The sequence below is a fragment of the Lepisma saccharinum genome, chromosome 21, assembly GCF_977018435.1.
Source record: "Lepisma saccharinum chromosome 21, izLepSacc3.1, whole genome shotgun sequence".
Classification (NCBI taxonomy): Eukaryota; Metazoa; Arthropoda; class Insecta; order Zygentoma; family Lepismatidae; genus Lepisma; species Lepisma saccharinum.
In genome coordinates this window covers 20,769,542-20,782,904 of record NC_139249.1, presented here as the reverse complement: position 1 = coordinate 20,782,904, position 13,363 = coordinate 20,769,542, and the positions used below count along the sequence as shown (strand labels likewise).

General features: G+C 40.2%; 1 protein-coding gene across 1 annotated transcript in view; it reads right to left on the bottom strand.

Annotated features, from left to right (window-relative positions):
• The window catches only part of Np (serine protease notopleural), a 116,895-nt gene that overhangs the window by 65,903 nt on the left and 37,629 nt on the right, over positions 1-13,363 (bottom strand). Inside the window, exon 2 of the mRNA XM_083143144.1 lies at positions 9,110-9,251. Within this exon, the coding sequence (XP_082999270.1) occupies positions 9,110-9,215 (106 nt within the window). The 5' untranslated portion in view covers positions 9,216-9,251. The remainder of the gene's footprint in view (positions 1-9,109; positions 9,252-13,363) is intronic.

Here is a 13,363-nt window from a genome sequence, read left to right as displayed (position 1 = left end):
GGGCACATTTTTCCCTGATTCTATTAAACAATAGAAGCAACCAAATTCTCACTTCAGTCGCTGGTCAAGACGTATGTATAAAATTAAGTAGTATAGTCATTAACAATTATTGTAAACTAATTTTTATCATATCCTTGGTGAGACTTCCACTAAATACAGCAGAGAGGGAAATATGTAGTACAACGTTTTTTTCAGATTTAAAATCTTTTATACAGTGAAATACGCGATCATTGTTTGTTGCAACTTTTACCCAACCCAATAATGATTTTTTTTCACATATACTTTTGTGAAATTATCTATCCTTAGAATTTAGTGAAGGAATATGATAATATCAAGTTCGTATCTAGCAGCATGCCCAGGATTTTATTTTGAGAGGGGCTGAGGCTCTAACAAGAATAATTCAGAACAAAATATTGCTCTCCCCTGATTTCACAGAAACATCTGTGTATATCCCTATAAATTGCATGCAATATCTCCTATTTCTTTTCTCAAAACTGTATTTTTCCGATCATGCGGATTTCGGGGGATGCACCCCCGTTAGTTCCCATCTTCGGCACGCCGTTCTTTTTTTAGCTAATTTATTTTTTCCGACGGATGTCAGACGAAATATTAATTTACTACATTTTTTTTATCGGCCATCATGAATATAAGGTTTTTGCTTTTTTTTGTTCATTCAAATGAACGTTGTCAATTTCCAGGGGTGATAGACTGCCCCCTCCTCCCCTGCTACAATGAAGAATGAGGTAATGTAATCCATAAACCTTTCCTGATGGCGGGAAAAAATACGATCTCAACTGTCAACTTCTTGTGGCGTTAATCCCAAATGTACGAGCATAATGTTTGGGAAAGAAACAAAAATAACATCGCTGCTATTAAAAACTACAAAAAAGTTCCCAATCACTGCAAAAAAGCGAAGAAAACTCGCTTCCAAACGAAAGGAAACCTGTTGATTGATGAAAATTCCCCAGTTCCCGCCTTGCGTGACGCCTAATGGCGGCTCGAGGCGAGTCTTGGTCAACTGAGAGCGACAGCAGCGCCAAGGGCCTAATCGCGGCTTTTTCTTTTACATTTTCCCCTCCAGTTTCCTTTTCCGTTTTGGAATTGACCTGTAACGGTTCATGACTCACCAGCTATCCGTCTCAGGATAGAAGAAGAAGGAAAAGGATATGTAGCATGTGCATAACTGCGAAATTCGTTCTCTTCATTGCTTTCATTAAAGAAAGGTTCACGTTTTTTTTTATTGTAAAATGTAATTTCTTGAGACTATTTTTTTCTTTGCACATTCTGTAAAGCAAGGAGGAGGCAAAACAAAGAGATTGCACTCACTTTCTAACCAAGAAGAAGGAAGCGGGGATAAAATATTGATTAGATTAGGAGTTTCGCCGATAGAATAGAATAGAATAGAATTGAATGGGACTATTTATGCAGGTGTGTTTCAGCCTCGTTGGCCATTCTTTAGGTGCCTGTAGTAATACTACTAGTACCTACTTGTGGAGAACCAGATATCAAACAAAACGTACGCCACTGACGTGTTCGTTAGGAGAACCCAACTAATTGCAGGGCCATGCCGCTGATTTGGTACTTATCGTAGGGCCTTGCCACTGACTTGGTACTTATCGTACGCTCATGCCACTGATTTGATACCTATCGTGGGGTCAAGTCGTTGATTTGATACCTATCGTGGGGTCAAGTCGTTGATTTGATACCTATCGTGTCTCTGATTTTGTACTTATCGGTACTGTGAGAAACCTGCGGAGGGCGATGAAGAACAAGAGACATGGACAGCTGTGCGAAGGCATTGTGTTTTTGCACGACAACGCACAACCCCATTCAGCTGAGCGCACGCTGGCTCTTTTGCATCACTTCAAGTGGGAGATCTTCGACCACCTCCCGTACAACCCCGACCTTGAGCATAGCGACTTTCATCTCTTCCTTCCGCTGAAGCGGTTTCTGGCAGGACAATGTTTTCACAGCGACCCTGCGGCACAGGCGGTGGTAACTTTCTGGTCCCTTTGGCGGCAGACACGAGGGCACACGCTACGATAATACCTGAAAAACAGTGGATAGTATGTCGACACGTAGGCTGTGAGCAACTTTTGCAATAAGGCTAGCTGAATACTGTTTTGTCGTACCTCATTTTTTCATCGGAAATGTGTTGATGACGTCATCGCGTTTCGTACATGTTAATGCGTTCGGAAGCGACGTATCTGGTATGAATAGGATGTTTGCGTAAATCTTGTAGTGTATTCAAAATCCACATCGAACTTCAATCGGCTCTCCTGAAGATTGATTGATTTAGTTTACTTCCCTTTTCTGACACTTTCGTCTAATTTCAAATATGAGGTTGATATGATGAAATTCATCAAGGGACACTCGCAAAGAACATCCATGCCTAGACAGAGATTCGAACCCGAGACCTCTGGCTTCGGAGCAGCTCTTCTGAAGAGTTATTGCTGATTGACATACGACAACACAGTATTCAGCCGGCGATAAATAGCCATTGCTACTGTATGGCTAATCGGAACTTACTTTCTGGACGCGCCTCGTAGATGTTGGTATAAATTCATTACAGAGCGTTATGGTCTCGTGGTGACCGTGCATGCTTCTCGCTGGAGCTCCAGTTTCCTCGAGCAAAATGAGATGTCCACGTTTCATCTGCTTGCAGGCCACGTCGCGGATGCAATCACAGAAGACATTCCGAGATGCTCCGATCGGAAGCCAGACGTGTGAAAGCCGAGGCCTGGCGTACGCGTTCGGCGATCGTGGCACGTCCACTGAAGCACCGAGTAACGGGACATGAAACTGCCACGTGAGGCAGTTCAAAGTGTACGGAGAAAAGGAGAGATCTCCTAGATGTGGGGGAGGAGGATGGGAAGTGACGATTCCATGAAGTTTTATCAAGTTCTCTCAAAATTGGGTGGGTGTGTAAGGGCCTTTGAGAGCCAAATGTCAACCTTATCTTCCACGTAGTACACTCTGGGCTTGCTTTGGCAGACTAGCGAGGCTGTGGTGCCTGTTGCACTCATCTCTGTGGGACTTGTCCATTTTGGATTGTGATTGTCCTCTCTCGCGCGGGAGGGAATATACGCGGTATGTTGTCCACTTACGGTGTCATTATCAAAGGTTCCAGGCTCGAGAATTGGTTTGAACATGGGTTGGTTTTCATTCCTTTGTGAGCATCCCATCATTAATTTCATACAATCATTATTCCTCAACATCGCAATAGGCCAAAAGTGGCTGAAAAGTTATGTAAAACATGGAAAATATAAATAAACAAACACAACATCACATGCATTTCTTTACATGAGAAAAAATTCCTCACTAAATAATACAGTAAAAACTGCATATCCCGGAACCTCTATAAGAAGGAAACCTGTCAATATGGGGAAAAAAAGTCCCCAGAACGGACCGATTTTATACCTGAAAATGACCTGCTTGAGGCGGAAACGGAACACCATTTAAAGACCAACGAGATGTTTTTATTCCCAGTAAAACGGAAATTTCTTCCTTTATTATTTTCGCTCGCAAGAAAACAATGAAATACTGTAAGTGGAACATGCCTCTGTTGCCACTCGCTTATCGGTAACATTGTCGATATGAAAGAATGCGCTACAATACTCATAGCTGTTACGATTCAGTTTCTTTCTTTCATCTCTTACCCTCTTCCTCCACCTTTGTCTATTTCTCCTCTGTTCTTTCGTCATCTTTCTATTTTTCTTGTTATCTCTCTTTGTTTCTTTCTTTTTTCTTCACTTTTATCTCAATCTTTCTTCACCAATCTTATTCCATCTTTTAATCTTTCTCTTTGCCTCTATGCACATCGCGCTACGACGCCTGGGGTCCTGGGTTCGAAAAGATACATAAGTGCGTACTGTACATTCATACAATAATGAAAAAAGTGTACCAACATGTTGTTTAGTTACATAATTGTAATCTCTGCTATGCTTATTGCGACTGTATCGCATTTTTATTCATGTACGTACATCTATTAGTACTGTACATTATAAGTAATGCGAAATGTAAATCTGTCTTTTCATTATTTCGTGCAGCGCTCTATACTGTATTTAAAGTCAACCCCGTATAAGAAGGAAAACTGTTAAGACGGAAAATTTTGCTTCGAACCATCATGTTCCGGGATAGACAGGTTTTACTGTAATAATAACCCGTGGCGTAACAACCCGTGAGGGCCAGTGCCTCACTAAATTAACATTATTATTTTTTTCCATTGCGTCACTCATCGCATAGCCCCGAAATATAACACTTGTTCGGTGGAGGCACATAGTGGTTCGGATCCCACTTTAAACTGTAGGTGCAGTCCCGATTAGCCTTACTGTGCATAAAGTGAACATAAAACACCAAATCATCATCATCATCACTAACACTTGTTTCTTGGACGTGTAGGAGGTATGTAACCTTCTGAAAAGGCACCCACAAGTCAGCCTTTCCTGCAGGCCAATGACGCCCTGGCGTCTGGACAAACAGCTAGTACAATTCTAAGGGGTCGTACTGTCCAGCATTTGTCCTTAGGTGTGCTGAATACCTCTTCACAGCCTCAACTTGATCTGTGCTATGGAGATTTTATGCTCGGAGACTGTTTAGTTTAGTTGTTGTTAAGGATTAAGTGTATTAGTTTTAGAAATTGATTAAGGAAGTTTTAAACAGACATTTTATTTTGATTTATAGATAATTAAGGTACTTGTCCCCGTATTGTGTGACTCACTTAATTGAAGATCAATAACACTTGCTTTTACCTAATATACAAGAGCATCACTACAATAATTATAGTGTAGGACCTCTGTGTCAGTAGTTACTGGTCCATGGATGGATTATGGGAGAGAATGGAAGACATGTGGTCTATTTATATAAAATAACTACAATTGATTGATTTGCTTTATTTTACTTCGCCTTTTGTGCCGCTTTTTGCTAATTTGCGAAGATGGGGATGAGTGATAATATGATGAAAATGATGAATGGAACCTCACAAACATCCATTCCCAGGCCGGGGTTCGAATCCGGGACCTCTGGCGTCGTAGCGCCATGTGCTAACCACTCCGCCAGGGCTAAATCTAACTTCATTACGAAAAATTATAGCTTTTTCATTAATTAACCATCATGAATTATCCTAAGAATAACATAGTACACTCTTAATTCAATAAATAAAATGTTCCTCTCAGTAACTTATATTGTTGTATTGGTAGAGACAACAGCAACGACAATTTTCCCGGTTGACATCAAACGTGAGCTATCCTCCTCCACTGTCACACGTAAAACTGACAATGAAACTTCAATTGGCCTAGCGCGCGACGAGTCATCTACCCTCCGTGAGATGTATCCTTAATCCGCCACTGTAATGATCGCCCAAACCATCGGCTCGTCGACAAGATTGGCGGCTCCAGATGGGAAGCATTGTAGCCATGCTTTTGCATGGTGCACTGCGCCTTCACTCTCTAAGCTACAAAAGGGGTCCCGATACCACGTGGATTCACATAGTGGTTCGGATCCCACTTTACACTGTAGGTCCAGTCCCGATTAGCCTATCTGTGCACAAAGTGGACTGAGAAACAAAACCCAATCTCGATGTCTGAGCTCAGCTTGCCTTCGTAGAAGTACATGAACAAGTTTATTCTCGGACATTCTCGCTTTGAATAAGCTCACGGGTGTGGCACATGGTTAACCTGTATGATTGATAACAGAGAAGCATATAATGACTGCACATTTCATATTTACTTACAAGCCCATCAACCTCTATCCCGTAAACGCTGCGAATTAATTTGTACGTGGGCGAATCAAAAAGTAAGTTACACCCGAGCCGTGTTCCTGCACTAAAAGAGAAAATAATCACGCTTGGTGGCAGCACTGTCCGGAATGTATTCTCCCCATACCCAAAGCAGCCATGCTGCAGCTGCTTTAATATGAGAGTAGTCGCCGTGTCAGTATGGCGCGTCGTACTGAGGTGGCGTCCAACATTGAGTTTCGCTCAGTCGTCCGATTTTAGTGGACACGAAGGCAGTGAAATTCATTGCCAAATTGTCAAGGTGTATGGTGGGAATGCAATGTCACGTCCCATGATCAGGAAATTGCCAAATGTTCGAAAGAACTAACAGTGTGTCGGGCAGCCTGCAACTTGAACACTATCGACAAAACTGAGCATGTGAATGCAATCATCCTTGCCAACCACCATGTGAACATTAAAAGAGATTGCAAGTGAACTGAACATACCATACAATAGTGTGACTATGCTGATTCGTGACCAGTTGGGTGTATAGTAAACTATGCTCTCACTGGGTGCCACGAATTGTTAACCGATGTGCACAAAAGTCAACTCAATTGAAATTGGACGGAATTTTTACACACAAGAAATCAAAAAACTGGTCACACGATTCGAAAAGTGCTTGGAATACCTTGGTGACTATGTTCATGCATTTTTCTCCAATAATTATTTTCTTTCTAATATGTCTTGTTTGTTTTATACAGGGAGGTGAAACTTACTTTTTGATTTGCCCTAGCATATTTGATATTACGTCGATTCTCTACCACATTTGACTAATCTTGACGATGAGATCATTCTCACAAAGAACACCCATGCCGGGACTCGAACCTTGGATCTTCAGTGGCGAAATCGAGAGTCGAAAACCCAACACGCTAAGCCATCGGCTGCTACAAATTTATGACACCCTCTTGCGGTTCGTTTGGCTTGATTTGAGTCATCTTTTTTACCCCACAGAGAAGCTGCTTGGAACCTTGTTACAATTTAGAACGAGTTTTCCGGGCCGCCACTTCAATGTGTCTCCACCACATGCAATCGAACCAGTTACACCTTAATAACAATATGTACTCGTCAACCACTACTCTCTCGTAGGATCGCAACGTCCATGATCACAAGGCGTACGAGAAAGAACCTCCGAGAATCTCTGGCTTCGTAGAATTTGACTGCAACCTGCTCTCGGAAAGACTGACCAAAGTACTTGTTGTACCAAAACGGCTTCACACAAAAAGCCGAGGAGCGCTCGTGGAGGACTCTTCGCTTCTTGGGAACCTTCCCAGCGCTTCGACCAGTTCCCATGGCTGCACATACCACCGGCTTCCCCAAACAGAACGACAAAGTTAGCGATTGTCCTCCACCTTGTTTGGTCGCCTGTGACAAGCTTTGTCTTTGGGAATAGTGTAGTTCTGTAAATTCTTACTGAGGAGAATAACATTCGGAACCCCCTAAAGAACGTGAGACTAGCTTCTTAATTTAGAGCTGAAACGGATTTGGTTCTTCAAGTCAGTGAAACGATATCCTAATCTTTATTGTCGGAATCCAATGGCATTCGATATCCGAATTTCAATTATGAGAGGATATTAGCTTCCGATATATAAATCTTCATTACCAAAGATTTCTCATGCATTTGCTCAATTGTTGCAAAAGTCGGTCCCCTCATATTCAATTAGCAACAAACTATGGCAGTTGGACATACTGTCGAGAGAAAGATGCACAGTTTTTTCGGTTTTGGGCTCCAAATTATGGGAAAATTCAACTCGTGTCAACATGCTTTCGAAGCAAGGCAAAAGCTACCACTCTGTTTAATCAGTATTGGTGTTTGGGGTGGAAAGGTGGGAGAGGGACTTGAGCCCGGACAGGTTGTCAGCTCCTAAGAAAAGGGTTGCCAACTTATTACTTCTTGAAATGAATACTTTTACGCTCATGTTCTGAACGTTTTCTTCTGCGGTGTAGTCTCTGGGCTTCGAAGATAAACTAGCTAGTCTGCAATATGCACCTCTGCTTTCGCTATAAACTGATAGTTTTGACATCGAAAGACATGATGGCCAGAAATCGCAGAAAAACAAAAAGGAGCGATGTGGAGGAAACTGGGAAGTCCTGCATGGACATGCTTGATGGAGCAGAAGATGGAAGCTGGATTAAGAAAAGCTGGCAGCGAGGTCGTCATTAAGAGCTAACGGTTCTCCACTCTCGACGGAGGAACTGCCAGTATGTGGCGTGATCTGGGAAGGCCGCACCGGAAGTGTTTTTACTCGGATGGAGAAAAAGGATGGAAAGCAGGAAAAGGTGGTCTCGCGTGTCGTCAGAAGGTACACATAGACAAAATGCTTCAAATTTAATTTATGCACTTCAAATATATATTTTGACACAATGTTTTGTTCCTTGGTTTGTCGTTAAATCCGATACGATGCATTTTATTGTATCAGTTGAAAATAATACATATCAAGAGATGCACTGGAATGGTTGTTTTGAACTTGAATCAAGCTTTTGATGCATTTACTTACATTTATGTGATTTGTTGCATCATTAGTTAATATAACTAGTTTACCGTGCATGCCTTCCTGCTTCTGTTCTTCCTAAAATCATTCTGTTAACTTATTGTTAAGATTTGAAAAACGTTCCCTCACACAGAAAGTTGAAAATTACTAACATCTAATACATCATGGCATGTATGGCAAACCCACGACTCTAATCTAGACTCCCTGCCTTGTAGCTTGCTATAGTAGCCACACGGAGGACATGGAGCAAAACACAAGAATTTGTGATATTAAATTGGTCAGTGAAGCAGCTTTTCATGGGATAAATTGCATTCCATACATTTTCTTTTTAAAAGTGTAAGAGATGCAATTCTGTATAGTTTTCAGTTGTGGCCAATTCCCTCTACATATTTTTATGTCTGTTTTTGAGATATCTTCTTGAATTAATTTCACGGAAGACATGATTATTTTTATAAATGAGGCTTACCTTACCTACACTCTGCAAAATGTGCAATTCAGTTGCCACCCAATGTGATAGGAAACTGACTTTTTGGTTCTTCAGCACCATCTTTGGTGTCCTTTTACACCATTTGTTGTCAAATCACACCAAGTACGTTTAGGTATTATATTACACCACTTTTGTTGGCAACTCAGTTCGACTTTTTATTTTTTAGAGTGTATGAGTTATGCTAGATTCAATCCCTGGTGAGGACCCGAATTTCGCTTTTGGCATCCCACATAAAACAGCAGGACAAATCCTGTTAGTGTCGTATATAAAGTTGGAAGGCTAATACCAGAGCTCTGCTAATACTTTGAAGAGAACACACGTAAGAATCATTACTATAGAAGAACTGGAAAAAATACTCACCCCCAGAGACGAACTGTGGCAGCCAGACTGGAGACGAGAGGCATTGCTGTACAAAGAGGGAGATGAGGGCCACCAGAAGAGGGGGGGACTTGGCAAATTCCATCATGTATTTTGTCTCGACATTCAGGTGAACCTTGCCCCTCTGCAACGAAAAGAAAAAAAAAACATTTTTCAATACATATAAACACATAAGTATTGTGGCGGTTTGAAATTCGACGAGGTTTTATAAATATATTGAAGCTGTGATTAAGATGCAAGATATGTTGCGTATACTTTGTTGATTCATTTGGTTTAATCAATATTAAATGACTATTAATGTTAGATATTACCGAATATGTGCATGCTAGAAGGTAGAATTCATGTTTTGGCACGATTCTTGATATGGAGAAAGGCAATCCTGCAATTGGCAACCTTATTTCTGGGAAGACTACAGTGACAGAATTCTCAAAACAGTAGAGGAAGATGAAAAAGACGAAGTAAAGAGATTGCGTGACACCCTGTTTTGTTCTTCGCAGAAGTCCTTTGTTCTTCTTTGACTTTGCATCAGTTTCAGCTGCGATGAGCTAGTGCAAGAGAAGATGATAGCAGAAGAATTGAACTTGCAGAACAACGATACAAAGAGCAGTGTTGACGAAGCAAAATAAATTTATCTCTGTTTCCAAGACAAAGATGATTCTGCATCTTTTTTTTTTAGAAGACACTTTCATATTTTGACAGTTTGCCTCTGGATTAGACTTTTTCTTTATGAAAGTTTGTGAAGGGGGTATACCCCACCCACCTCTCTGGGCACGCCAGAACATCCTAGTGTAAAAGTAGCACGGATGAACAAAGAATTGAACATCCTAGCGTAAAAATAACACGGATCAACATAAATTGAACATCCTAGCGTAAAAAAACAACACGGATGAACAGAGAATTGAACATCCAGCGTAAAATAGCCCGGATGAACAAAGAATTGAACACCCTAGCGTAAAAATAACACGGATGAACGTAAATTGAACATCCTAGCGTACAAAAATTAAGAGGGTAGGAACAGCAGGACGATAGTAATCTGCATGAACAAAGTAGTTGAAGTTGTCCCAACACATCACATTGGAGTTTGGAAAATTTTAAATATATATTAACACGAGTATGGAGGAAGATTGGATACATAGGATTAACTGAATATTATTAAATCTCACGGAGGAGTTGAAATATGATTGATGTTCTTTCTGGGTATGATCTAGGAGGCATTTTGTGTCTGTTTTAGTTACTGTCATCTTGGAATTTTGCGTTTGCCTAATCGCAACATTTCCATCCTAAACTGCTTTTAGAACACAAAAATAGACAAAAGTGATTGATGAAAAATCTTCAAATTTAGAGAGCAACACCTACATAGGTGGATATTGTACGACTGTCATATCTGTTCACCCTGTACAAATGTAAACAAAAAATTCTTGGCATGAGTAGTTTGTAACTAAGACCACAATGAGAATTAGGGCACTAACTACTGAAAATATTCTAACAGTCTACGTGTAAAAAATAGTTATCCCGTCGCTGTCTTCATAAGAGATGCAAAAAATATATTTCATTCTTGGCAGTTAAGGATCCCCCCCCCCCCGAATGAAGATTGAAGAAAAGAGGCTGGTGATCTAACTGTAAGCAACAGGTCATGCGGGTCACACTTGCTCAATAACAGATGTTAGAGTGTCACGTGAGAGTCGCTATCACAGCGAACTGTTGGCTGTCAAGCTACCACCATATTATAGTCTGTAACTTCAGCGTTACATCTAGCTCATACAGTGCATTAGATTGGTGTAACACTTTTGTTTATGAGTGCCTCTGTCGCAGAATCAAACTGGCACAGTTAGTCAAAATAAGAGATCAATAATCCTTTCCGAAGATCTTGTATGTCAACCTTATCAACAGATGCCGTTGATGGTCCTTAATTCGTTTTATGCTGGATGAACGTATAAAGGAACAATTGAATAGCGTGTAAGAAATACCCCGGATGAACAAAGAAGGTAACCTAAACCAGACGTAAAATCCTAGCGTAAAAACAACCCGGATGAACAAAATTGAACATCCTAGCGTAAAAATAACAAGGATGAACAAAGAATTGAACATCCCAACGTAAAAATTACCCATATGAATAAAATTGAACATCCCAGCGTAAAAATTAAACACTGATGAACAAAGAGTTGAACATCGTAACGTACAAAAACTAATGGTGGTATAGGAACAGAATGAACGATAGTAATCTGCATGAACAAAGTATTTTTCGATTGATTGAGTTGGCTTATTTTACTTCGCATTTCTTTCACTTTTGACTATCGCAAATATGAGGATGAGTGATGATTAGGGTTAGGATTTTTATGACTTAGCATTTTTTTTTTGGTAAGGGCGATGTGTTCCCTAAATATATAGAAATTCGTATTGTGAAGAAACTAATTGAATTAAGGTGCTTTTTAAGGGCATATTTTAGCATATGTGAACATTTCTACGGGATAAAGCATATTTTGATGCATTTTCGGTCATATTCAGCATATTTTAGTTTTTCAAGAAATATACAGTCATTTTCCAAGTGGATTCGTTCGTACTCCCATGTTCTCTCGAGGGTTGTTTTTATTGACTGCAGCAAAATCTGTTTAATTTTTAATTGAAACTTTACAGAAAGTATTCATTGTGCATTTCAACTCATAAGGGTCCATAAAGTGAACTAAAAATAGTATGTATATGAAAATATTTCAGCATAAGTTAGATATTGATGTTTGAAACAGTCTAGTTATAAGGGCATATTTTTCAAATTAAAGTGCATATTTTGTAAAATTTTAAGTCATGAGAGCATATTTTATTTTGCATATTTCCGTGATTCTTAGGTCATAAAATCCTAGCAATAGTGATGATGATATGAAATTGATGAAGGGACACTCATAAAAACACCCATGTCAAGCCCGGGATACGAACCCAGGAACAAGTATTGTTCGATTTGTAACGAAACGTTTGCCTAAAGTTTCCTACCACTAGCAGCTGAAGAACGTTTTATCTTCGATCACATCAGGAAGACGCTGCAAATTGGGATTTCCCATGCACATAATCTCAGTTCGAAAACTTCGCCCCCTGTCAAGCTGCATTCCTTTCTTCCCCCCAATGTCTACTCAACATCCAGTTTCATTGAACTTGCTAGCTGTAGCAGCGATAAGATTAGTCTGTTCCCGCACATCAAGGGAAACAATGGTGTCATTTGTGTTCAGTCATGAACGAATTTTGTTTATCATCATGTGATTTTGAACATGTGTTTGTGTATGTGCAGTAGTGATTATTTTATTTGTTGGACAGCATGGATATCCTTTAAATACATACAATGAATAAATCACTTGAGATATGCAATTTAGAAATGAAGTGATTTTGTGTTGATGTTTTCTTCTTGGTTGGACAGCTAAGTACTTGTGTATGTGTACAGTATATAAAAATGAAGTAGTTTATGAATTTATAGCTCTTTTGTATGTTGTTTCCTCTCATGATGAAAAAGTGTGTGCCATTTTTTTTTCACCGCTGGTATATACCGCTGATCTAACATTTTATTCACCGCTCTCCTCAGTTTTTATTTACCATAAATTTGTCTCCCTACTTATAGGCCATAGCTTTATAGCATGTAGAGCCTCGGTCGTCTCGAACTAAGAGGTTTGAGCTTCGATATCGGCGTAGGCACATTTCACAGTGGTTTGGATTCCACTTTAAAGTGTACGTTCAATCCCAATTAGCCAATCTGACTATAATATGGGCTTAACCACGTACAGTCACCTGCAATACTACCACCGTAGAGTTAGGCAACACGCACATCGCCTTGAAAGGAAGAGAGTATTTCAGGATTTAGGTGTACCATTTTTTATTGCCGGTGACCGTACGCTTTATTTTCTTCTCCGCTACACCCCGTGTCCGCCTCGATAGGTATCAGAGCCCTACGCAATCTCTAAAAAGTCAGAGAAGCGTCCAGTAACTGTCGAGTTATCACTTTTCACATGGGAAAGGCGTTTCCAGCCCAGTTACCAGCGAGAAATGAAAGTCTTTTCTTTTACACGGCGTCCTCCCCCGCGTGCATCTTCCTATTTGGTTTCACGGATCGACAGTAATGTATGTTTATGTGGAGAAAGTTGTTAAAAAGGCTCTCCACAATGAAGATTATTTTTGACCATACTAATTTGAAAGCAAGAATTATAATCAACGCTTGCTTTCTTCACATTATGCGATTTACGACTTGTTGAGAGAGCATTG